This window comes from Pezoporus flaviventris, unplaced genomic scaffold, assembly GCF_033815535.1.
Source record: "Pezoporus flaviventris isolate CSIRO_AGI_PZ_B2104156 unplaced genomic scaffold, CSIRO_AGI_Pfla_v1 ptg000029l, whole genome shotgun sequence".
NCBI classification, from domain to species: Eukaryota; Metazoa; Chordata; class Aves; order Psittaciformes; family Psittacidae; genus Pezoporus; species Pezoporus flaviventris.
Genome location: NW_026892577.1, coordinates 16,237,085 through 16,263,458, shown reverse-complemented (window position 1 = coordinate 16,263,458; position 26,374 = coordinate 16,237,085). Strand labels below are relative to the sequence as shown.

At 39.5% G+C, this 26,374-nt stretch overlaps 1 protein-coding gene across 6 annotated transcripts in view; it reads left to right on the top strand.

Annotated features, from left to right (window-relative positions):
* Positions 1-26,374, top strand: part of MAPK8 (mitogen-activated protein kinase 8) — a 53,007-nt gene that overhangs the window by 9,890 nt on the left and 16,743 nt on the right. For 2 of the 6 annotated variants that reach the window (XM_061459258.1, XM_061459259.1), the window contains exons 2-5: positions 20,945-21,111; positions 23,804-23,933; positions 25,010-25,068; positions 25,200-25,338. In XM_061459258.1, the coding sequence (XP_061315242.1) occupies positions 20,990-21,111; positions 23,804-23,933; positions 25,010-25,068; positions 25,200-25,338 (450 nt within the window). In that variant the 5' untranslated portion in view covers positions 20,945-20,989. Of the gene's footprint in view, positions 1-7,777; positions 8,078-14,173; positions 14,198-20,944; positions 21,112-23,803; positions 23,934-25,009; positions 25,069-25,199; positions 25,339-26,374 lie in introns of those variants that run through there. The other 4 variants (XM_061459257.1, XM_061459256.1, XM_061459261.1 and 1 more) reach the window with 4 other exon arrangements.

The following is a 26,374-nucleotide window of genomic DNA, read 5'->3' as shown; positions in this document are numbered from 1 at the left end:
TAATGAGACATGATAAGGATCTTCATGGAAGACTGCTGGTGACTGTACTGGGATTTTTCTGCACTGCATTGAACTTTCCAGCTAGACCAGAAGTGCTTGCAGGCTAGCATAAAGGATGCACACAAAAAAAAGGTTATAGTACCTATCATGCCTGTGATCACTGTGATAAACATGAAAACTCATTTCTGAAGGAACAGCCCGGAGTAAGCAACCTTGTAGCCAGCTGAAGTTTCTCCAGCTTTTGCTTTCTGTAGCGGAAGAGCTTACTGGCAGCTGCTGCTGTGAGGCTTTGATCTTCTGCTGGGTGTGTGATAGTTCCTTAACGCTTAGCTGGAGCATGGTTACTTGGGGAAGTGGCTTCATGGAGCAGACCTGCTCTGATTTCCAGTTGATCACCATAGCAGCTCATGAGTGCAGAGAGGTGGTAGGGCTAATAGCAGCTGAGAGAAGGTAAAAGAGCCATGTCAGATCCATAAATCTTTCTGTATTACTGTCATTAATACTTGTGTTGCCTTGAGAAGACAGTGTTGTGCCGCGTATATGTTTCGGTTAATTCTTACATATTCTTACATATTAGTGATGTTAACAAGAAATCTTAAGGAAAGGGAGGTGAGCAGAAGAGGAAGTTAAAACCCAAGGTGATTGTTCTGTGTTTCAGCAAAGCAGCTCTCCTGGGGTTTGAACCCATAGGTAGTTAAATATGTGAATACAGGTGCACATGTGTGTAAGACAGAGTTGGATGGGAGATCTGGTGTTGGGGATGGCACATCCTTGTAAGCCCTAGATGTAATCTTTAGTAGCTTTTAACATCTAAGATTATGTCAGAGCAAAGTTATCAGTAGTTACGATACTTGCAGGATCTTGAGTATGGAACTACAAGCAGAGGTTTGAGCATGTAATCTTAATTTTTACTATAGAAACAGTAAAAGCAAATCCCATGCTTGACATGCCAGTCAGCATGAATCATAGAATCGTAGAATGGTTTGGGTTGGAAAGGACTTTAAAGGTCACCTGGTTCCAATCCCCTTGCCATAGATCTGTTGAACACCTTTCAATAGACCAGGTTGTTCAAAGCCCCATACAACCTGGCCTTGAACACTTCCAGGGACGGAGCAGCCACAGCTCCTCTGGGCAGCCTGTTCCAGTGTCTTGCCACCCTCACAGTAAAGTATTTCTTCTTTATATCTAATCTCAATCTACCCTCTTTCAGTTGAAAGCTGAAATCTTGATAAGTTCTTTATTGTTCATTAAGTGAATATTGGAATCCTGGAAGGGCAGTAACATGGTATCCTAAAAAGCTTTATTAGAAGAGTGTGAGCTGGGTTCGCTTGTTTTATTTTGTGCTGAAAATGAATACTCAGGAGACAGACAGTAGCAGGAAGGTCCTTGTAGGTGCTGGGGTTCATTTTACGAGCAGTGAAGCCTTCCAATAGTGAGTTACTTTCATTTGCACAGTTGCTGCAATGCAAAACTCCTTGTTGCTGTTTTTTAAATTGGAGCATTACAGGATTCTTGTGCCACTCATATGTCGAGATGGAGGAAAAAAAAAGTTCTATTTCTAATAAGATTATGTTGGACATAAAAGGGTTTCATTAATATTAGCATGACATTGCATGGAAGTTAGAAATCTTGATGTGGCTAGAGCTATTATTCTCCCACTCTTTTAGTTTATTTGAAATTCTTCTGAGTTTTCTTCAGAAAATTTCTCATCACAACTCTTCATGTCCATAGCCATTAGCTCTAGCGTATGGTGCACAGCAGTGCTTCTGAAGTGAGGTTTTCTTCTTGTTTAAAGAATGGGAATTCTCAGACTCTTCCTAGTTTGGGAATTTATGTCTTAGATATTCTTTTGCTAGGACAGAGCATCAGGCACTACCAAAGCATACAAGAAATGGGGCAACACAACAGGCTATCTCCATTAGTAATGCACCTTGTAGATTAGTGTAGATTTCCAAAAACTACCTAGATAATAAAGCCTTTATTTTGAACTGTTCTGCCTTGTTTCCCACCCCAGTCCCATAAAATTATTGTGCAAAGTACTGTACTGCATTACTAGAGGTATCTGTGAAGGAATTGTTAGGACTGAGGTTGTAATGTATTTTGGAGTACTTTGTTCCATTCTAAAGCTCTTATTACTGAGGTATTGTATGCCAAATACTTTAGACAGGATTTCAGGGCACATTAGACTACTTGTACTTGACGGATAAATGCATGAATTAGTGAAAGTAGCACATTCATAATAATAAGTTTTTATAACTGGAATTTAAAGTTTAAATGTTTTGAGATTTTTTTTTTGTAGAACAATTAATATAATTCCTAAATGTAGTTTTAAAACATTCTGAAAACATATTTCCCAGGTGTTATGCTACTCCTTGATTCCTCTAATGTCCTGTAGCTACTGTTCTCTTCATCGCTGATATTTAACAAGTATTTTAGATCACTTGGTAGCTTTTGTATGCTTGTGTCCTTTAAAGAAGTTAGGGAATATTTTGATACGTTTCTTCTGCTGAAACATTTAGCGTCACCTTCCCCTACAAGAAGAGGTTAAAGATTAAGCATTTCCTCCTACCCCAGAAATAATCCTGGAAAGGGATTTCACTTCTAACCTTGTGCACATCTCATTGAAGTACTCTGAGTATTATTTACTGATTTATTTTTCCTATGGTTTGCCTGTTTTTCTATATTACTGGTTTGCCAGTGGTCACTGGATGGGGAGAAGACTAGCATATGCAGGCAGACTTTCTGTTATGGTTAGAATTAACAGTTCCTTATGTAGTTAGCTGAAACAGTGTAGTGCCAAGATCAATAATTTATTCTCTTCTTATGAATTTCAAGTTAGATTACACACATACAAAACAATGAGGTGGTTGGTGACAGCCAGCATGGCTTCACTAAGGGGAAGTCCTGCCTGAGCAATTTGGTGGCCTTCTATGATGGGGCTATGGAACTGTGAACAGGGGCAGAGCAGTTGATGTCATCTACCTGGACTTGTGTAAAGCATTTGACACTGTCCCACACAACATCCTTCTCTCTAAATTGGAGAGACATCAATTTGATGGATGGACCACTCGGTGGATAAAGAACTGGCTGGATGGCCGCCCTCAAAGACTTGTGGTCAATGGCTCAATGTCCAGCTGGAGACCAGTAATGAGTGGTGTCCCTCAGGGATCGGTGTTGGGACTGGTCTTGTTCAACATCTTTGTCGGTGACATGGACAGTGGGATTGAGTGCACCCTCAGCAAGTTTGCCGATGACACCAAGCTGTGTGGTTCGGTTGATACGCTGGAGGGAAGGAATGGCATCCAGAGGGACCTTGACACGCTTGTGAGGTGGGCTGATGCCAACCTCATGAAGTTTAACCATGACAAGTGCAAGGTCCTACAGCTGGGTTGGAGCAATCCCAGGCACAGCTACAGGTTGGGCAAAGAAGAGATTCAGAGCAGCCCTGCAGAGAAGGACTTGGGAGTGCTGGGCCATGAGAAAATGAACATGAGCCGGCTTCAGTGTGTGCTTGCAGCCCAGAAAGTCAACCGTATCCTGGGCTGCATCAAAAGGAGCGTGACCAGCAGGTCGAATCAGGTGATCCTGCCCCTCTACTCTTCTCTCGTGAGACCTCACTTGGAGTATTGTGTGCAGTTCTGATGTCCTCAACATAAAAAGGTCATGGAACTGTTGGAACAAGTCCAGAGGAGGGCCACGAGGATGATCAGGGGACTGGAGCACCTCCCGTATGAAGACAGGCTGAGAAAGTTGGGGCTGTTCAGCCTGGAGAAGAGAAGGCTGTGTGGAGACCTCATAGCAGCCTTCCAGTATCTGAAGGGGGCCTACAAGGATGCTGGGGAGGGACTCTTCACTAGGGACTGTAGTGATAGGACAAGGGGTAACGGGTTAAAACTTAAACAGGAGAAGTTTAGATTGGATATAAGGAAGAAATTCTTTCCTCTTAGGGTGGTGAGGCACTGGAATGGGTTGCCCAGGGAGGTTGTGAATGCTCCATCCCTGGTGGTGTTAAGGCCAGGTTGGACAGAGCCTTTGGTGACATGGTTTAGTGTGAGGTGTTCCTGCCTGTGGCAGGGGGGTTGGAACTAGAGGATCTTAAGGTCCTTCCCAGCCCTAACTGTTCTGTGTTTCTGATTACGGTTAAGCTTTTTCAAGTCCCTGAGTAAGCTGAATGGACCATGACATACTATTCTGCACAAAATGTAGTATGGAGTAGCATTCTCTTGAATGCAGTAGTCCCAGTCATTTGGCAGAAGTGTAGTTTAAGTGAGATTTTTAACGCATTTTCTGGGTTCCAGCAGCATGCATTCATCCTGCATTTTTGACACAGTTGAGTTGGATACTTAAAATGGAACAGCTTTTTGAAGTCTTGCTTCTCTGAATTTTCACTGATTTCAGATTCTACGAATAGTCCTCTTTTTTTTTTAAAAAAAGGGTTTACGAATAATGCTCTGCCATAAACCTGAATAATTTAAGCTTCTTTAAAAACGTTTGCCTTGATTTTCTCCCCATTTACTGTCCTTTTGTGTAATCTTTTATGTGAAAAAGGATAAAGGAATTGGAAGATCCTTGCCTCATCCTGTTATTTCTGAAAAAAAGTTTTGCTAAGAATAGTCTTTTAATCTGCTGTCATAACAGCTTCTTTGCCAAAATGTAGAATTAGACACGTTTTCTTTTGATAGAGCCATTCTGCTTTATGATTTCTGCAGCAAAACTGACCTGCAAGAGACAGTTGGGAAAGTGTTACTTCATATATTGCAATAATAGGATTCATCATGGAACCATCTGTAGTGGAGCTTCACGTGACATTACACCGAAGAAGCTGTATTCTCCCCATGAGATATAACACAGCAGTGTTTGCAGAGGGATTTTTTGTGTGTGTGTGTGTGTCTGTAGATGTAGCACTATTCATTCTGATAGTGCTTCTTCTAGAAAAATGCTACCTATTATTTTTTTTGTGTGTGTGTTTAAAGTCACAGTTAATCTTCAGCAATAGAAATGCCTGTTTACAGGCTCTTTAATACTGCATGTTGCAGCCTATCTGTCTCTTCATTTACATCCTACTGGCATGTGAATCAAACCGGTTTTACAAAGGAAGATAGTTATCTTAAAGAGTCTCTGCTAATGTCTAATCAATCACTTCTTAAAAACATAATGTTTAAGAACAGAGGAATTTGCAGTATCTTCCATTACAAATGCATCATTTCACTGTGCAACCTTCTGTGTTGATGTCTGTGTCATGTATATCCTTATCATGAAATACAAAACCCTGGAAGACTTATAATACAGAATGCCATATAGTAGCAGAGTGTCAGTGTAAGAAAGAAAATCAGAAGTGATTTATAACTTGGTGAGGATATGTACGTTAAGTAACTGCTGTTGGCCACAGATGATAACTTTCCAGAGAGGATGTGCTGGTATTCTAGGGCAGCTGTCTTTACTGGTCATGTTAGAGGAACTGACTTGACAATGAGAAATGCTGGGAGGTTGTAAATGCTGCTGTTGTTGTTGATTTGGATAAACAGGGCTGATTTGACTATCACCAAAATTAACTCAGATAAAGTTTGGGTAAATCTTAAACTTCGTAAGTCTCAGGACAGTTGTTAGGATGTTTCAAAAACTTATGTTGGTGTCTTTCTCTACAGGTCACTTCATGTTCAGAATATGTACCTTTTAAAAATATATATTCCAGAAACCAGGGAATCTGGATAGTACGAAGTTAATATTCACAGATGATGAAGAAGTGGCAGGTTTCATCTCCTTTGCCACAAACCATCAGACTTTCCTGCTTCCTTTGAGGAGAGGGAGATGGCTGAATGGTAGATAGCCAAGCACAAATGTTCACATCTTTTCATGGAGCTGATAGAATGCATTCGCTTATGCTTCTTTCTTTCCTTGTCTTCAGGTTACTGGAAGTCTGATTTTTAGACCATTTTTAGATCATATTTTGACTTATTTTCACATTCTTCTGTTTTCTGAATCTTAATCTTGTTTTACTTCAGCTTGCCATATTACAAAGCTAGAGCTGCTGGTGTCTGTGATGTGTGTTTTACTTAATTGCCAGGCAGAGCCTAAGCCAACAGGCTGTGGATAATTTTCTCCTGTGACCAGCTGCTTTAGTGATTGTCGTAAAGGGGGAGATAAAACTGAGTAGCACTGAAAGTGCCAGAGGTGAGGCCAGTTACTGGACTGGTGTAGGTATTATGAGTGTGCAGAAGATAAACAGAAATGTGCAGTTCAGTGTGGTTCTTTTCCTGTTCTTTGTGACAATCTGTTATTGTCTCTGTACCGTTAACAAGCAATACCTTAACTCATGGATGACTACTATATGCTAGTATTTTTTTTTTTTTGTAGTGTAATTGCTGTAGCATACAGAGTGGCATTATGTGACAATATTTTAGAGTTTAGAGAAACTGAGGTGCAAGAGTAGGAAGGTAGATTAAGTGAAATCCTCTCAATAAGAGCTTTATTGATAAAAAGCAAATACTGTCTCTTTTCAAAAGAGAATCACTGCAAAACTGATGTCATTTGTGAGTAAATTACTGTGTGTGTGCATTTGTTACTTTGTTCTTAATTTTCCTGATTGTGCAAGGTGGTGTGTTTGGCAGTAAAGATTCAGTTCTCAGCTGCATTTTGTTTGATATTAAACAAAACAAATGTTTTAGAAGCAGCAGAAATTATATCAATTGTCTTATTTTGGATCTTTTGTATGAGATGTTTCACAGTACAAGAATTGTGTTTAGAAACACACATAGCAGTTAAATATTGAGTTTTATATAGAGGGTACTCTGAAGTTGTGAATGTAGGTTCAGCATTTGACATTGGAGCTGCTGACCTGCGTTGAGGAGTAGTGTTTTCTTAAACCACTTTAGACAATATTGCTGTTTGATACTGGGTTTGAATAAATGCATGCTGCTAGCTTCTGAGGAAAATGTGATGTGAAGTGTCCGTGCTGGCCTGGCCTGTGCTCCACAGGGAGCAGTGTGTGAAAGCGCTGTTGGAGCTTTGGTGGCTCTGTCCGTGCCAGCTGGCTGAGCAGTTCTAGGAAATGGTTCAGCTGGAGCAGTGCTTAACAACAGGAACTGGGTTTGTGGCTTTCTATGCATTTGCATGTGGTTTTACGCTACCTATTTCTAGATAAATGCCAGTATCTCAGTATTCTGCTAGTTGCAGTCTTCATTTTGTTGCTGCCAATCATAGGTCTTTCTTTACTGTTAAACAACCTCTGAATTGCTAGTTACTTCTGACATTAACCTGACCTTTTGAAGTTACTTGAAACTTGGAAGTGGAAAAGCTCAAGTTCCAGTTGCTTAATACAACAATCGCTGAGCGCTGCTTACTTTCTTGAACTTCAGGTTTACCCATTTCAGGTTCAGCTGTTAATATTTTGGCACTGATGATAGCAACCTGTGACTGATTGCTATTTCTGGCTGCCTAGTATTTTAACATGATTTGATGCAGGGAATTCAGGCATAAAATGTAGTGTTGAAAATTAGCTGTTTGAGCTCATCCCTGGTTTTATTATTAACGTCTTACTGTGTCTTGTGAAACATTTGGGGTGAGGTTCCAAGAATGGCAGTAGAAGAGTAGCTTTTCTGCTTTTGGCTGAGAGGCTACGGTATTGACCAGAGTAGTCTGACAGAAGCAGTGGTAGGGAACATGCCAGCTTCAAGTTCCTGGCTGTATGACTAACCCTGCAAATATAATCCTTAGGGTGTTACAGCTTCAGTGGCACTGCAGAACGTGTTCTCAGCCTTGGTGAAATCACCTTGTTTGAGAGAGGAGCAGCATGAAAAGGCAAAACTCAAGGGGCTGTGTTTGTCAGCAGCTGCTACTGAAGGGCTCTGCTTGGGAAAAATGTATGTTCCTCTTCCCTGGAGAAATCCTTGACTGACTGCCAGTAGTAACTGTCCTCTCATTTCTCTCCCTCCAAAGCAAACAAAGAAGCTCCCAAGCAAGTGCTACTGGTGCTTGTAGGTCAGGCTGTTTACCTGCGCTCTGCCCCTGTGCTGCGGCTGATGTCACGGCCCCTCCACGGGAGTCATGTGCTAATTGAAATGACCTGAAGAAGGAGCAGGTCAGTTTAAGATGAAAAAATTAAACCTGAATTTGCTATCCTTATTTATGTATATACATACTACTTTTAGTAACTGCTAGTCTGTCCCTAAGCTGGGACCTGACTTTCAGTAGCTGTGAAATTTTATGGGTGCAATCTGCCCCCTTCCATAACACACTGGAATTATTTTTATTCAGTGGGTAATGCAATGGCTGGCTTGGCTGTTACAGTCATAAAATGTGTAAATATTAGGCTGGGAAAGATTTAAATTGCAGGAAGCTCACTAAAAGTAATAAAAAAAATTTAAAAAAAAGCTCTTTCTGTTTCTATGAAGAAGTTCTCTCCTTTCCTGCTCCCAAATTCTTCATTAAGATAAATGTTAAAGATAAAAAGTTCACCCATATTTGCAAGGAGAAAATATAGAGGGCTGTGCCTGGCTGTCTGCTGAAGAACTCTGAATTATTGAGAAGTTGATGCATTTGTCAGCAGCTCTGCAGGTAGCCCTGGTGTCTCCCTAGAAGATTAGTTCATCCTCAGTGCTCTTGGATTCTGGTTTCTTGTCTTTTCCTCACTGTGTTTTACAGGTGGGGAAAAGAAAGCCCAACTCTTCCTCTACTAATTCAGGCTTCTCTTTGTTGTTGTGTTTTTGGTTTTGGTGTTTTTTCTTCTTGTCTTCATGTTATCCTTAGTAAATCTTAAAGTTGTATTTCTGCCTTAATTCAGGATCTGGAAAAGCTTTACTTTGTTTCTGGTTTTTAAAACATTTTTTCTTCCATAATCCATAGTCATAATTGGCAGTTAGAAAGATTCCTTTTCACAGGGTAGTCCAGGCTGCTTCAGCACTTCTAGAAAACTATAGGGGAGATGCAGTTTCTTGCCTAGGTGTGAAGTGCAAGGTCTGGACTTTGTGAGGATTGAAGGAACTGCTTCTGCTACGAGGAAGCACAGGAGCACCTCTGCTGGAGGCTGGAAATGGAGGAGGTTGGCCCCAGAACTGGCTTTGTTGGAGTAGGGGATGCAAGGATTTTTGAGGCAGAAAAGGAAGTAAGGAATGGATAGTGTATACTGCTACGTCTGTGGAGAGAAGTATGGGTCTAGAGAGCAGAGGCAGTCCAAAGACTGGAGAGATGTATGTGTTGCAAGAAGGCAGCCTGGTTTAGAGCGTCTGAGAGTACCTCACCTGCAAAAGATTCTGTCAACACTAAAGTGGCTGCATGTACTTCAGCATGTTCAGTCTTAAAAATGCTTAGTTTTCTCCATTTGAGTTCCTACTTCCAGTCACTGCTAATCTGGGTGAAGACTCAAAGCACCTCATGATTCTTGGGGTACTTCATAGTTCTTTTAGACATCTGTATATGATGGTTTTAAGAAAGGTCTCTCTGTGAGGTGGTAGGATTACTTGTCTGTTGCAAACAACTGGGATTTGGGGAAACAGATCAGTTGTGGAGATCAGAATCAGATTATTAGACTTTCTTCTTGTGAGTGCCTCTTTCAAAAAGTAATACAGCTTCTTAGAATGCTCTTTTGGATACAATATGAAGTATTGAATTTAGCAGAATTTTGTATTTTACTAAGGGCATTTTTATTGACCACTGATAAATAAGTACAGACTTTTTATTTATGAGGTTAAGAATCTGGAAAAAGAAGTTGAATTTTAGATATTTTATGAGTCACTTACAAAGCCAGTTTTATGTAAATACTCTTTTCCAAGCAATGTGATTTGTTAATTTTCATTGTCACAGGGGAGACATACTTCCTCCTTTGCTTAGACCCTCCTGTGCTACCAACTGTCCTACACACAGATTTTGTGTTTAAGAGGAGAGACAGTGTTCCTTTTAATTTTACAAATGTCTGTATTTTATTTTTCTATAGATGGGAGAGGGGTCACTGTGCAGGTTTGAATTGGAATTCAGTAGGGGGTTGTGAGGTGCGTAAAGCTGCTGTTTGAATGGTAAACAGCTCCTTAATACTGACTGGGGCTCCAAGTGATTTTTTGAATGTGGAATTAGGTTCAGTTCATTGTGTTTCATTCAATTAGGTAATTTTTTTATAGAACAGTAGTAATGTGAGTATTGGCCAAGAAAAGGCAGCTGGTGAATGAAGCTGCTAAGCCACTGCCCATTATATTTGAAGTGAAGTTCCTGACGACTGGAAAAAGGGAAATATAACCCCCATTTTCAAGAAGGGGAAAATGGATGACCCAGGGAATTACAGACCAGTCAGTCTCACCTCTGTGCCTTTCAAAATCTTGGAGCAGATTCTCCTGCAAGGCATGCTAAGGCACATGAAAAAACAATGAAGTGCTTGGTGACAGCCAGCATGGCTTCACTAAGGGGAAGTCCTGCCTGACCAATTTGGTGGCCTTCTATGATGGGGCTACGGAACTGATGGACAGGGGTAGAACAGTTGATGTCATCTACCTGGGCTTGTGCAAAAAGCGTTCAACACTGTCCCACACAACATCCTTCTCTCTAAATTGGAGAGACATCAATTTGATGGATGGACCACACGGTGGATAAAGAACTGGCTGGATGGCCACACGCAAAGAGTTGTGGTCAATGGCTCAATGTCCAGCTGGAGACCAGTAATGAGTGGTGTCCCTCAGGGATCGGTGTTGGGACCAGTGTTTTTCAACATCTTTGTTGGTGACATGGACAGTGGGATTGAGTGCGCCCTCAGCAAGTTTGCCAATGACACCAAGCTGTGTGGTTCGGTTGATACATTGGAGGGAAGGAATGCCATCCAGAGGGACCTTGACATGCTTGTGAGGTGGGCTGATGCCAACCTCATGAAGTTTAACCATGACAAGTGCAAGGTCCTACAGCTGGGTCGGAGCAATCCCAGGCACAGCTACAGGTTGGGCAGAGAAGAGATTCAGAGCAGCCCTGCAGAGAAGGACTTGGGAGTGCTGGGCAATGAGAAAATGAACATGAGCTGGCTTCAGTGTGTGCTCACAGCCCGGAAAGTCAACCGTATCCTGGGCTGCATCAAAAGGAGCGTGACCAGCAGGTCCAAGGAGGTGATCCTGCCCCTCTGCTCTGCTCTTGTGAGACCTCACTTGGAGTATTGTGTGCAGTTCTGGTGTCCTCAACATAAAAAGGACATGGAACTGTTGGAACAAGTCCAGAGAAGGGCCACGAGGATGATCAGGGGACTGGAGCACCTCCCGTATGAAGACAGGCTGAGAAAGTTGGGGCTGTTCAGCCTGGAGAAGAGAAGGCTGCTTGGAGACCTCCTAGCAGCCTTCCAGTATCTGAAGGGGGCTATAAGAATGCTGGGGAGGGACTCTTCATTAGGGACTGTAGTGATAGGACGAGGGGTAACAGGTTAAAATTTAAACAGGGGAAGTTTAGATTGGATATAAGGAGGAAATTCTTTCCTGTGAGGGTGGTGAGGCACTGGAGTAGGTTGCCCAGGGAGGTTGTGAATGCTCCATCCCTGGTGGTGTTCAGGGCCAGGTTTGGACGAAGCCTTGGATGAGATGGTTTAGTGTGAGGTGTTCCTGCCTGTGGCAGGGGGGTTGGAACTAGATGATCTTAAGGTCCTTTCCAACCCTAAGTATTGATTCTATGAGTTAAGGGGTTGGTTTATTTCCCTGAATGTCTTCCCCTTCTTGGTAGATTCCTCAGATTACAGTTACTGTCTTGATATTCAGGTGAGGTGACAGAAATACATGAAGGTAACTATATCCAGAAAAAGTCAACCTGTCATCTGTCTGGGTCATGTGGTTAGAGCCAATATATGAACTTGTAAACTGCAACGTTAAATCACTGGAAAGATTGCATTAGTATTAATGGATTTCATTCATTTTTAATTTAAGACTGCGTAGAGCTTTCCTGTAAGAGGTACCTAGAATAGAGTTGGTTTAACAGAGAGGGCTCTAAGCCTTCCCAACAGATCAATCTGGCAATGACATTTGCCAAACCACTGAGATATTTTTTTTGTATAAACAGATGGTAGTATGTCCTCTTAAGTTTCATTTTGCTGCTGCATACTTACAAGTTTTTTGCTTTAAAACTATATTTATTTTCCTGTATCAAACCTGTCACCTTTTCTGAATTTCCTCTTTAGTGTTTGACTTTCTGGTGGCCAAAAGATACATTGAAGTGTTCTTTCTGTTATTTTAAGAAATGTACCTGCACTGCACTTCAGACTTGTGGTATATAAGAATCACTCTAGGATATTTGTGGTTCTGTTTAATAGTTGCTTGCAGAAAATAGCTCCTTAGATGAAGCTGTAGAGTTAAGATGTTGTGCTGTGCCCCTCCTCCTGTGAGTAGTTTAAGCCAAAGGGAAGACTCCGGTAATGCAGACCTACATTAGATGATGTGCGAAGCACTTCCGCATCAATTACTCACAAGCTAGAGACCTCATTAAACATGTGCCATTGTTAGGAGTAGTTTAGGCAATCATGTGTTAAGTTGTTCAGCTTAAAACCACCTGACTTGTGAAGGTGTAATTTGAAAGCTGTGTAAAATGTTAATTAATCCTATAGTCAACAATGAGAGTATTTCTAAAACAATGAGAGTTTTAGAATAAGCTTCAGGTGTTTCAGACAGCTTTAGCATTTATAATGGTCTGGTAATACTTTGCTTCAGTGTTCACCCAGCTAATGTTAACGCCTTTTTCTGAATTCCTTATCTGCATCAACATTTAACAGAGCTGGAAGTAGTGTGAAACATAACTTTCAGTTTTAAGTGCAGTATGGGAAAGGAAAACATTATTAAAACTGTGATTACTTTTGTGAATAATTGAATGACTTATGAAGTTACTTTTAAGAAAAAGAATGATTTTGTTTTTCCATTTACTAAATTTGAGCCTTTGAAGCATTTGTTTTATTTAATATCTGAAAACTGGGCTTTGTTTGCAATACCAGTTTAACAGATGTCTAGAAGCCTTTAAATGTGACAGCTGAGAACTAGACAAGCATTCAGAAATACATGATGCATATAAATCAGCTATGTGCCAACTGTGTTTTCACAAAGAAATTGTATGAAATTCATTAATGCTAGAGCTTTACATACGGAATTCATTTGTTTGCTTTCAGTAGCAATCTAGCATATACTTGAAATACTGTTGGCTTTCTCTAGGTCAACCATAGATTCCTACAGAATATTTATTTTGCTAGTGTTAGACCCTTTTCTAAAATGAGTTATTGAATCATCATTGATATGTGCCTTATGTCATTATAATGTTGATTATATTAATAATTAATTTGTTCATGTAGGTAATTATTTTAAAATTGCCTTTTCCATTTCTTCATGTCTTTAACTGTCATGATCTTCATCTTTTGTCACCCTACTTCTGAGCAACTACTGCAATAATCTTTAGTTGTAAAACAGCTCTGCCCAGGAGCCCTCAGTTTTCAGCATGTGTAGGTAGATCGCTGTCTTAGTTGGTATTTGTTTTCACATAAGACACATCTTGCCCCAAAGGCTGTTTGCTGTCTCAGCATCCTAATTTTCTTCTAAGACTAAGCACATTTATATTTGCTCTTAGGAAAGGATTGCCTTAGAAACCATGAGCATGAGAATCAAGTCGGGTTCCACACAAAACTTCTAGCTAATGGTGGTTGTTGCCTCTTACGTTTTTTCTCATTTCTTATACTGTATTACATTTCAAGGTATTAGGATATGAAAATGTCTTGTTGGCTGTACTTCTTCACTGCAGTAGGAGCAAACTGAATACATTTAATTTCTTACATAAAAGAATACTTAGGGTAAGGTATTGTGTGATATGGCATGGGATGAATCCTGGATTTTTGTTTTATATTGTCTAGTAAAGGTATAAGCCAGCAATTACAGAGCAGTCTTAGAGACCTAGCTGTACAGAGCATATGTTTCTCCATCCTTTAAGTTGGCACCATTCTAGTCAATTTTGTTTCCATGTCCCTCGTGGGAAAATTATCTCTTGGGTTCCATTTCTTTGTCTGAAGAGGTGTTTCTCAAATGTAAGCATTTTTTTTTTTTTTCAGTTTGCAGTGCAACCTTTGAAGCTTTCCTATCGTTACTGTCTCTAGTGAGGGAAAAGTGCAGAAGAGGTCATAAAATGTTTTGTGCTCTTATGTAAACTGAGAGATCCTTTCTTCCACAAAACCTGTTCCATTTCTGCTCCTCCGTATGCCTAGAATGCATGCGTTCAGGTCAATGTGTGAGAGAAGAAACATTATGCATAATTATGTGTTGTTTTTAAAGTGATCTTTGATTTAAAAAGCACAGACTTTGTATCTAATGTGAAGGCTAGCAGGTGTGATAGCCAAGAAGATATTATTTGATGGTAGTATTGTTCTGAAGGTGAATAACTCGGATGTCTAGCTGAAAGCGTGTGGTTTTCCAGTTAAATTCTAATTGTGGAAACATAAACTTGCTGTGGGTAACTCAGGCATACAACACTTAGGGCCTGTGTCAGCTGGGCAAATTGTTGTAATTGTTTCAGATAAACTTTTCAGAGTGCTGGTGCAGATGAGCCTGGATTGATCTTAAAAGCAAAATGTGTTTGCCTAAGTCCAGCCATAATGACATAGTGGGTGCAGGTCTGATAACTCTGTCTGCACCACAGGCTCTGCATAACCATAAACCTCTACTGAGCCACAGGAGTGCCAGCTCTAGTTCAAACACGTTAAGTTTATTTACAGTTTGGGAAGGTGCCGAGTTGAAGCTCTGTTACTTTGGAGGCCCCTTTATAGCGCCGTCCAGTGGTATAGATCATAGTCATAAAAAGCATTAAATAAAAAGGGATCTGGAATGAGCATCATGTCATCTCTCTGCCTTCTAAAGCAATGAGTTTACACACTCTGCAAAGGCAAGCTTACAAAATGCATTGCTATTGTTTATAATATTTTGCATTGCAAATTTTTGTTTTACCTAAGACTTAAATCCATCTGGCCGTTTCTAAGGTTTTAAATGCACCTGCAGTAGGATTTTTTTAAAGTGAAAGCTGTGTGACCAAAGTATTAGCTTCTCTTTCCCACCCCATATATCCATCCCAAATCCCATTTCTCAATTATATTTAGGCTGTACTGGAAAAGTATTTTAACATATATTGTCCATAGATTGTTCTATATCTTTTTTAGTAAGTTGAATATTTTCAGTATTAGAGACAAAGTTTGATATTAGTATACAGCATTATCTTCCAGGTACCTTGAGGTCAGCAAGTTTATATCAAACGGGCTTGTTGAAAAATACTAAGGTATATGCCTTTTTTTGAGCATAAGTAAATGGTAGAAGTTTGCATATTGGTGTATAAACATTGCTATATACATGGTTTCTTTTATTCTAAACTCACTTTTTAAATATGCTTATTTTAAACCTGGGTGAAGAAATTTAGACAGTCTTCATTGTCAGTATTACTCACTTGTGAAGGAGTAGAATGGGGTGTCAATAAAACAGTTTTTGCTATACTAGTTAAGGTTAGCCGTAACACTTACTTTCATAGGTACATGCTACTTGTTTTTTCAAGGAGCTACAAGCTCAGTGCATCCATGTTGTTGCTTTTAGAGCTTAAACTTTATGATGCTGTATAAAAGAATTGATGATTAGAAATTCTTGACCATCTTAAGTCTCCTGCAGGACTGTTGAGTTCTTGGTTGCTTTTAGTGGAATCAGACTAAAACTCGCACACAGCCTTGTAGGAGCCCTAGAGAACTTTCACTGTATGGATATAGTGTTATTTCCATTGACAGCATTTTGTTGTGTTGCTTCAGGTAAATAGTACTTGTGGCAATCTAAATGATTAATAAGCTAACGTGCCAAACCTTACCATGCTATTTTAGGATTCAGTTTTAGAGTATCCTTACCTTGAGTAGTTGCAGGCTGTATTGAAATTTGCTTAGGCAAGGTGTTTTCAAGGAAAAGCACAGTAATTGATATGGAAGAGGAAATTGAAGTGTTCTGTGGGATTCTTCCCCTGCTGATGGTTGACAGTGTTCTGGCAAGTTGACATTTAATGGGACAAATGTATTATTAGTTTCCTCATTAATAATAGAAATATGGAATCTGCATCCTGCCTTTCTTCCCATATGTGCTTCTGCAGAATTGCTAGAAATTGGAGCTAAATGTCAAATTTTGGGCAGGTGAGTTTATCTGATACAGCTTAATCATGTTTTAATGAAAGACATTGCAGGCATGGATTGTGTAAGAACCTTGAAAGTCTTGACAGTTTCTGAATTTAGACTTAGTTTAATATTTAAAGACTGAGACTTTTGGTGTTGTGGATCTTTGAAGCTAGACTTCATAAGACTAGTCACCAGTAAATTAGCAGATAAGGAAATAATGAAGTCTTTGACTTTGTTCTGGGAGGTATATTTACAGAACTGGGCAATCCCAGGCGCTTCTGAGTATATTTTTGTGAGAGGTGAAGAGACAGGGAGCGCAATAGATTCTGAGCTGAGTGGGAGCAAAGAATTGAGTGAAAGTAAACTTGCTTATAAAATGAGAGGTTTACACTTTCCATGGTTGATGGAAAAAACTGTGTAGAAGCTGTAAGAGACTTTGAAGCAAGGGGTGTAGAGGAGATGGATGTCAGGCTGAGGAATCTGTAATGGCCAGATGAAATGCAGGAGGGTTGGAGGCAAGGGGAAAGTGTTTGGTACGTAAATATAAAACATTAAATTTGGAGTGGTGTTCTAGAGCTTCTGTGTGGAAATGTATATTAAAGTGCAAAAATGCCCAGTTGTATCTGAGTTTTCCTCCTGTGTTTTGACTTTTACTTGCGCATTGCACCTTGACTTGAAGTTTCTCAGAAGTTCTTTAAACTTCCTTTTTCAGAAAGAAGTCCCTTCCCTGAAATAGTGCCTTACTGAAAGTACAGAAGTAGTTTGGTTTTGGAGTATGTCAGAGCAGGGCTGTTTGTTTTTACTTACTACCTCCTGTAAACTGTTCCTGCAGAAGCAATCTTTGCACTGCAAAAACCATCTCCCCAGTCCTGCTCTTTATTTATTTCCTAAGACTTGGAAATATTGCCAAGTAGTGGTCTGAGAAGCTTTCAGTCTTTGCAGTCCTGCAAGGCTAGTGATGTATGGGTCAGGGTAGCAGTGGGATGTTTGAGGCATGGTCCAGGTAAGATCAGTTCTCTTACAAAATACCCACAGCTTTATAAGAACATCTGTTAAAAGGAATAATTACTTAAGAAATTTAAGGGGAAGCATTCACTGAAAGTTTCTTGTGATTTATTTTGTAAATAGATACACTGGCAACTAGAAGGTTGAGATTTTTAACTGTCAGTGGAAAGACGTAGTGCACTGTAGGCTCTTCAGTGTTACTCAAGCAATGCATAGCATACTTTTAACAACATTTTAAAAGGTCCAGTAGTAAGCAAAGTCTTTCAGACCATCATCTGATAATTCTTGTATAGAATGTTATTGTTTTTTTCCGTTTTCTTTATTTATTTGCTAATCAGAGGTTTTGTTTGGATTTGTTTGTTTTGGGGGTTGTTTGGTTTTAGCTTTAGGTTCAGTTGGTGAATTTTACAGCGAGGTAGAAGCAAATTTAATTACATCTGACCCTGAATCATGTCCCTCAATCATTTAGCTCATTCTTTTTTTAAGTAACCCATAATAATTAAACCATTGACAGCACAAGTTTGTAACTTGTGTTGAATTAAGATAGTATCACAGAATTGTTTGGGTTGGAAGGGACCTTAAAGACCATCCAGTTCCAGCTCCCCTGCCATGGGCAGAGACACCTCCACTATACCGGCTTGCTCCAAGCCCCGTCCAACCCGGCTTTGAACACTTCCAGGGACAGGGCAGCCACAGCTTCTCTGGGCAACCAGTTCTAGACTGGAAAGTCTAGCAGATTCATGTTGTGGTTTTTTTTTTTTATTTTATTTTCTAAGTGTAACTCTTAAAATGCCCTGAATTGTGGTACAGTGTATCTACAATATTAAGTTTAGGAATTTGTGTTGGAATAGTTTATATATATATATATATATTTCATAGCTACTTAGGTAGATTTAAAATATTTGAATTTTTGAATGTGAGTATTTTTTGATTGTCGAAGTAGGTATTGTAGATGCTTCCTTTCTCTATTTAGGCAGTGCAATGAAAAACTTTGCCTCTAAATGATTTCAAGCTTGGGGACCAAAGACATCTCATACTGTGGGGCTTGACGAAGCCTAATTAGACATATCTTCCTTAGGTAGACCTGCTTTTCTCCATGGGTATTGAAGGGCAGGTGAGGACACAGCTCTTTGAGAGAGGTGAGCTTTCTGTTCCTCATGCACAGCAGGGAGTGGAAGTGGCAAAACCGAAGATTGATGAAGAGGGGGAGACTCAGCCTAGAATGAGTGGGAATGATGGGCTGGTACATCATGCATGTTGTAGTCCTGATTAGAGCTGTCTATTAGCCAAATAATAACCAGTCCTCATGAATAGGCGAAACTACCCTTTGTGCTTTTTCTCTGACCAGTGGGCAGATTCCCCAGCATCCCTGGCTGGAGACACCTTCAGAGTGTATCTTCTCTCTATGATACAGTCAGTCACTGGTTAAAGTGAAAGAAATAATTTGTATAATAAACCGTGCCACAGACTTGTTGTTTTTTTTTTTTTTCTTTAGGATCAGCATATCTACTGAAATAGTAGAGGTAGGGCTTTTCAATTATGATGATTAGACTTAGTGTACAGATGTGTTGGGTTAGGGCTTTTTTTAATTTGTCTTTGGAGCAAAGATTGTAGGCTATAGGCAGTACCTAGGTGACTGCAAAGCTCATAGCTTCAGAAAGGAGTGAAATCTTTATTATAGAAAGATTACACACATATGCTGGAATATGCCCAGATACTGGTTTGAGTTATAAAATAGTTAGCAAATATAGGTTTTCCAGTACATAATAGCAAGCACATTTTGTAATATGGTGCAGCAGATGACAAAGCTTTAAGGTGATAAAATTTGCTTGATAAAAAGACCATGTGTGGTCTACATGTAAAATCTGTTTCTAAGAGAATACTGTCTCTCAAGATCCTTTTCTTAAACTATATTTGCTCTGTTTATGAAGTTCACCAAATTGAAAAAAGTTTAAAAGTTCAATAAAATGCTTAGATTTGGCTACTCGAAATATTGACCTTTAAATGGGAAGGTATCAATATTCACCTGAAAACCTTGGATGGGGGGAAGCTGTCTTTCCTGTATTTGTTTCTGAGGATTTATCCAAAGTGGAATATAAAATTCTCATTATCTTGATGCTCTGCCTACTAAGCTGTTCCGTTTAATCTGGCATTGTTCAATGTCACATCTTAATACAGTTTCAGTGGGTAAACTCAATAGTTTGTTTTCTCAGCTGACAATGAACAGATGTAGGATTGTGTGAAATGTTGTCTGCCTTCTTTGTTTCCTGATTTTCAAAAATTTGTTTGGCTGATGGCACACCTTCCATAACAAATTGTGCCTTTTCTAATTCAGTTGGGTTTTTTTTTGTCATTTGCGTTTGTTGAGCATCTTTATTCCAAATTTTTGTGTGATTACATCTGTGAAGAAAGTGTTGAGAAAGAGTCACAGTGTTATAGTAAACAGGAATTTGTACTAATAGACATCTGTTGCAGCTACACCCAAAACCCATGTAAAGAGAAGATTGTCAGTGCACAGTTATCATCAAAGAAACAGGAAATGATACAGTAAAAGCCACCATGCAGGTTTTTGTTTTCTCCTGTGGACATGTGCATTGAGGTGTTGCCTGCCTTTTTTTTGATGATTGCAGTGTCTGGAAGTGCTGTTAATGTTTTGTCCCTTTTGTTGGAAGGGAGTTCTGGGGAGTGTCTGGTCCACACCCTGCTCCCTTACTGCATGTGTGTATGTGAAGGGATGGCAGAACTCTCGGAGTTCTCTGGATGACCTGTAACTTCCTGCCATTTAGAATCATAGAGTAGTTAGGGGCCTTGAACACTGCCAGGGATGGGGCAGTCACAACCTCCCTGGGCAATCCATTCCAGTGCCTCACCACCCTAACAGGAAAGAATTTCCTCCTTATATCCAATCTAGACTTCCCCTGTTACCCCTTGTGCTATCACTACGGTCCCTAATGAAGAGTCCCTCCCCAGCATCCCTATAGCCCCCCTTCAGATACTGGAAGGCTGCTATGAGGTCTCCACGCAGCCTTCTCTTCTCCAGGCTGAACAGCCCCAACTTTCTCAGCCTGTCTTCATACGGGAGGTGCTCCAGTCCCCTGATCATCCTTTTTGCCCTCCTCTGGACTTGTTCCAACAGTTCCATGTCCTTTTTATATTGAGGACACCTGAACTGCACACAGTACTCCAAGTGAGGTCTCACAAGAGCAGAGTAGAGGGGCAGGATCACCTCCTTGGACCTGCTGGTCACGCTCCTTTTGATGCAGCCCAGGATACGGTTAGCTTTCTGGGCTGCAAGCGCACACTGAAGCCGGCCCATGTTCATTTTCTCATCAACCCGCACCCCCAAGTCCTTCTCTGCAGGGCTGCTCTGAATCTCTTCTTTGCCCAACCTGTAGCTGTGCCTGGGATTGCTCCGACCCAGGTGTAGGACCTTGCACTTGGCATGGTTAAACTTCATGAGGCTGGCATCAGCCCACCTCACAAGTGTGTCAAGGTCCCTCTGGATGGCATTCCTTCCCTCCAGTGTATCAACCGAACCACACAGCTTGGTGTCATTTAATTGTCTGTTGTCATATAAGATTTTTGATGCGATCCATTTATTTTTCTTATTCTATAATGTTTGCCCTTTTAGGATAGTATCTTAGGATCATTCCTAAAAATAAAATACTTCAGACACATGCCACCACATTCCTACAGACATTAAAAAGAACCTACATTTGCATATGCAACTTACTTGAGAAAGTGTCTTCTGTTCATTATAAAGAACTTTGCCTTTTGTCAGATTTTATAGAGTTGTAAAATCTTAGTTTTTCAAATGTTATTTATTTACAGGCCAGAAGCAAAATTTGGATGAAGTGATCTAGCTGAGTTGCCGTCATGAGCAGAAGCAAGCGTGACAACAATTTCTACAGTGTTGAAATTGGAGATTCTACTTTCACTGTATTGAAACGGTATCAGAATTTAAAACCAATAGGATCAGGAGCACAAGGCATAGTATGGTAAGGTTTCTCTAAAATGTAAATGTGCTTGTAAGTTCCTGTAGCAGAATTTTCTGAGTCCTTTTACTGTTATATGTTACTGAGTAGGAGTGTGGAAAACAACTTTTATGTGCAAAATGGCAGTAGTAAGTGTTGGCTGGTTTTCCTCCTGGTTTGGCTGGTTTTTCTGGTTTGTTCCTGGTTTTTCCTCCTGGTTTGGCTGTTGGTGTTGCTTTTTGACCTATGTCCTTTCCTGATACTCTTCTGTGCACATTCAGGCAGCTCTGCACAAATTAATGGGGCAAAATAAAAAAATGGATTAAGAAACTAATCCTAATCCCAAAACACACAGTTTACAGTGAAATAAAAGCCAGAAATACTCTATATAACATTTGCTGCTTGTAAATCCTTTTACTTCTGGAAATGGTTTGTTAGGGAACAGTTTCACTTAGTTTCATAATCATACTGATTAGTAAGCACTTGTGATACTGACTGTTATTGTAATATGTTAAATATGTGAAGCAAGTTTAAGAAAATACGATTTCACAACGTAATTCTTTGAATAAGAGTTCTGTTGTATACTGAAGAGTGTCTGATTGATATAAGATTGGAGACCAATAGCTGCTTGTAGGTGCTGTTTCCTGTGTGGTGATGTTGTCCCAAAGGTAAATGTTTGTTTAAGCAGCTTCTGAGTTTTTTGGATGTTCAAGAAAAGGATGTAGATAGAACAGGAACTTGCAGATTTTCCAATTTATTGTAACTCTTAAGATGCTAACCAGGGGCATAAAAAATACAAAAGAAACATTGAGGAAGAGAAAGGGAGTGAAAAGTGTAATCCTTTTAATCTTACTTCTCCCTATAACCTCTTTACTACCTTGATCTTGTCTTTATCAGCATTTAGACCATATGTGATATAGGTGGGTTTTTAATTCGTATTTGTGTTTCGGCTGGGTTAATAATAAAACAGTGTACTTAGTCCAAATGAAAACTTGAAGGCGGGTACCCTAGAAAAGGGTTGGTTTTGAAATGGTAACCTTTGGCATAAAGATTATTTGGTCTGTAAATAGTAGCAGCAGCAAAGCAACTTACCTGAATTTTATTTACATATGTGTTAATATAATGAGGACATAGACAGTTGTTTGACTAGAGTTTGTTTATAGGAATACCTGCAAAAGCTTTAGATGTTAATGTCCTTCTGATTCCCAGTCATACGTTACTGCCTGTTTTCCATATTTTCTGTCCCTTCTAGAGCTGAGATCCAAAAACTGACCATTTAATTATTCTTGTATTATTTTGTAACTGCTGCTAGTAGTAGTTGAAGACCTTTTAGTTAGACTCCTCTGATTATGCTGGGAAGGACTGGATTGCTTATGTGGTTAAATCTTGTCCATGTCTGGAGCAGATAGAGTGTAATTCTTGTGATTTGGGTTGGGTTTTTGTTGTGGTTTTTTTGTTGTTGGTGGTGGTGGTAGTGGTTTTTTTTTTTCTGCTTCAAAACCTGATCTAAATTGATTTGGAGGAATATTGTGTAGGTGGCCTGAAGGCTCAACCATATTTAATACCGAAATAGTTTCAAAGCAGTGCCATTAGGTACTGGAGATGGGGAAGTTTAAATACTGATACAGGAGTCCAATGTTGGCAGTCTTTCCTGTCTGTCTTTCATAAGGTAATCCTTATCTTGGGCGTCAGTGGGGGAAATTCCAGATAGTGGAAAATCTAAACCAGTGAAAGTTACCAGTATATGTTGTTTTCATTTTTTCTTTCTTTAGGAAGTACTAGAGTACTTAATGATATGTAAAAATAAATAAAATTTCAAGCCTACATGCCATGTAGACAACATGATTTTTTTTGTTTGTTTTTGAAAGAGTGACTTGGATTCAGTAGATGCTGATCATTTACTGGCAGGTGTTTTTTGTAAGGTTTGCATTCGATTCTTGATAAGAAACAAGAAAACAGTGTTTATCCTGCTGAAACTTTCTTCGTAACTGATAAATATCCGTGAGTCTGCATGGTAGTCAGCTGTTGTATTACTTACAGGAAACAAAATCCATGCCTTCCTGTCATGGGAATGTGATACGTTTTGGAGTTGTCCTCAGTAACAGCCTGTCACTGAATCGTGTGACAATCTTGGCATTAGTCTGCAAACAAAGTGTTACTCTTTTTTTTTTTTTTTTTTACCAAGTAAAAGCCAGTGACATCAAGATACTAAAGCTTGTTTAACTTTTTCTGTTTGCTTTATCTTGACCTTGATGCTCTCATTGTCATAAGGAAATTAAGCAACTGTGTAAGTGAAAGCATGAGACCTTTATTTAACCTACTTTTCCTCTCTCCTCCCTTCCTTTTAGTATGAAGATTTTACCTGAACTTGATGTGCTTTTTATACTTGAAGTGTTTTGGGTATTTTTAGGTGGTCTGTTCTTGAGTGCCAATAAGTGGCAAAATATCAATATCTTTAGTGAAGTATTTTAGGAAGCAGAGATCCTGCATTATTTTGCGGAGATTGTCGTGTGTTAATACTAGAAATCTGTGAAACCTTTCTAAATTTTGAATCACTCAGTTGTTACATACTTCACTATTATACTACCTAAAGGTGAGTATCAGTGGAAATTTGGTCTAACTGTGGGCATGATATCAGGTGTCTGGAAAAGGTGGCAATTAGCATGGCTTAAAGGATCTTGATACTGAGATGTAATAATGTTATTTTTAATTGCAGTGCAGCTTACGATGCTATCCTTGAACGAAATGTTGCAATCAAGAAGTTAAGCCGACCGTTTCAGAACCAAACCCATGCTAAAAGAGCCTACAGAGAGCTTGTTCTTATGAAGTGTGTTAATCACAAAAATGTGAGTGCAGTGTCCTGCTTTAAATGTTAAAGAATTAACTCGAAGGTTGTTCTTTGAAGTCTTAAAAGTGCCCTCAGAGGATGACATCCTCTGTAGATTATAGATATTTTAATTGCGTAGTGGTATCTCCATGAGAAGTACAGAAGGATCTTTCAGGAGAGCTATTATTGACTAGTTTTAATACCTGCCCAATCTTTAAATACCCCCTTCAAACTCAGGAAGGGAGTCAGTGTTATATTGCTACAGTTTACAAGCAGCTGGCAAATAAGAATACCATGAGTGGTAAGTACATCCTTTTATTTCTGTGGCTGCTGCTAGACAAATAGGAGAAAAAAGGTTGTAATAATTCTATTGTATCAGGTTTTTTCTTTATGCATGAATGAGTTGGGAATCTTGTGTTGTGAGAATAGGAACTGTCTGATGCTTGCAAAGCTGTGGAGTAGAGCAAGCTATAGAAATATTTGGTCTACATCACAAGGGGAGAGAATAATAAATGGTAAATTTATCAGAGTCGAACTCCAGAAGGCTGGTATTGTCCATTTTCTCTTTCAGAGTTGGCTGTGTGCAGTCTTCCTCGCCTTCCCTATTAATTCCCCTTCCGTAAGATAAAATGGCTGCTAGGGAAGGAAACAGTGATAGATGACTTACTCTGTCTCTTAGCTATTCAGGAAAATTTTGTGTATTTTCTGTGTCAATGGCAAAATTGTATCTCTTACACAGTCTGTCAGTTTTTAATTTTATTTTTCCTCATAAGCAATAAAAATGTTACCAGGTCTCTTCAAACTGCAAGTAGGAGGCAGCGGAAAACTGACTAACTTCCTTAGGTTTCAAACTTTTAGTGTCATCTTGTTAATGCACAGAGTGTTTCTTGATTATGTGATTTGTGGAGAAAAAAGTACTCCTTCTACAATATTAGTATCACAGCATATTAGGCCTTGTTGAGCCACTGAGCACCTCGAGCTTCAATGTGTACCAGGAGGATCTCATCAGAATAATGGGTATCAGTTTTGAAACGTTGACTTTGCAGCTTTGCTATTGCTGTGGTGCAGTTATACTTCCTCTCCCTCTTCCTACAGATAATCGGCCTACTGAATGTGTTCACACCACAAAAATCCCTGGAAGAATTTCAAGATGTGTAAGTCTGATTTGAAATAGAGCTGGGATTTAATTTTAAAAATACACAGAAAGAGGAATGAGGGAAAGAGTACAATAAAATGACAGTATTACTTGATTATTATTCTTTTTTTTGTCTTTTTTTTTCGTAAGCTACATAGTGATGGAGCTCATGGATGCAAATCTTTGCCAAGTGATTCAGATGGAGCTTGACCATGAACGAATGTCCTATCTTCTTTACCAAATGCTGTGTGGTATCAAACATCTTCATTCAGCTGGAATTATACATAGGGTAAGTGAACTTAAGTGAGGATTGTTTCCATTTCACCTGGTTTGGCCTTGAGTACTTAAAGACAGAAAAAAATAAAACGTAGCAGAAAGGGCTGAAAGGAAATCATCACATTTCCACTGTAATTCTGGAATGAACTTTTTCAATGTTTGGTTTGATAATAATCTGCACAGAACAAATAACGATTTTTGAAGCGAGTTACATTACCTCCTCCAATTCTGTATGATACTCTATTTTAGTAGTCATAGCAGGAAAGAATATCTGAATGTGTCTCTGCCTTTACTGTTTTGGTAACCAAACCTGAAATCCCATCTTCTGAAAGAACTGCCCACTGTATTTTACTAGCAGAGTAATGAATAAATATCTGAAGTCTCCAGATAAAGAGATGGTGATTAAGACCTGTAAGTGGAACTTTCATATACCTGTGTGTCACAAAACATTCACTCAGACTGTCCTCAGGCAAAACTGACTACTGCTTTTTAAATGGCATGTGTGTGTTGCAATCCAGTCAAGACATCCTGCATTTAAGCTGGCCTGTTCAAGTTGAACATTTCATATATATATTCATATGTACTGTAAAGTTTGCTTGAGATGGTCTAGTTATAGCTTTTCAGATATGATCTCTGCTATTTTGGGAAATTGTAAGCTTCTATTTCTGCAGTGCTACATTTTTCATTATAATCTTTTAGAGAGATTTGAAATTTTTAATTTCTGAAATTATGCAGAAGATGTAATTAAGCATATTAGATATGTGATGCTTTCAGACAGTGCTACATAGTCTTCCTCATGGGTGAAGTACACGGTAAAACAAATCACGAATGGCAATTCTGAGCACTAGGACAGGAGCTGCTGTGTTAGGGTGCTTGTCCAGTTCAGTAGTCCACCTCATTGTGACTGACGTGTTGTATGGCTTGCAAGCTGTGTCTGGCAGTACGACGTTCCAGTTTTCTGTTTTTCCCTCAAGGGAACAGGGACAACTGTTTGAATAGAGAATGCAGTTAGAATGGGCAAACACTGCTTCCTTTTTCCAGGTAGCTTT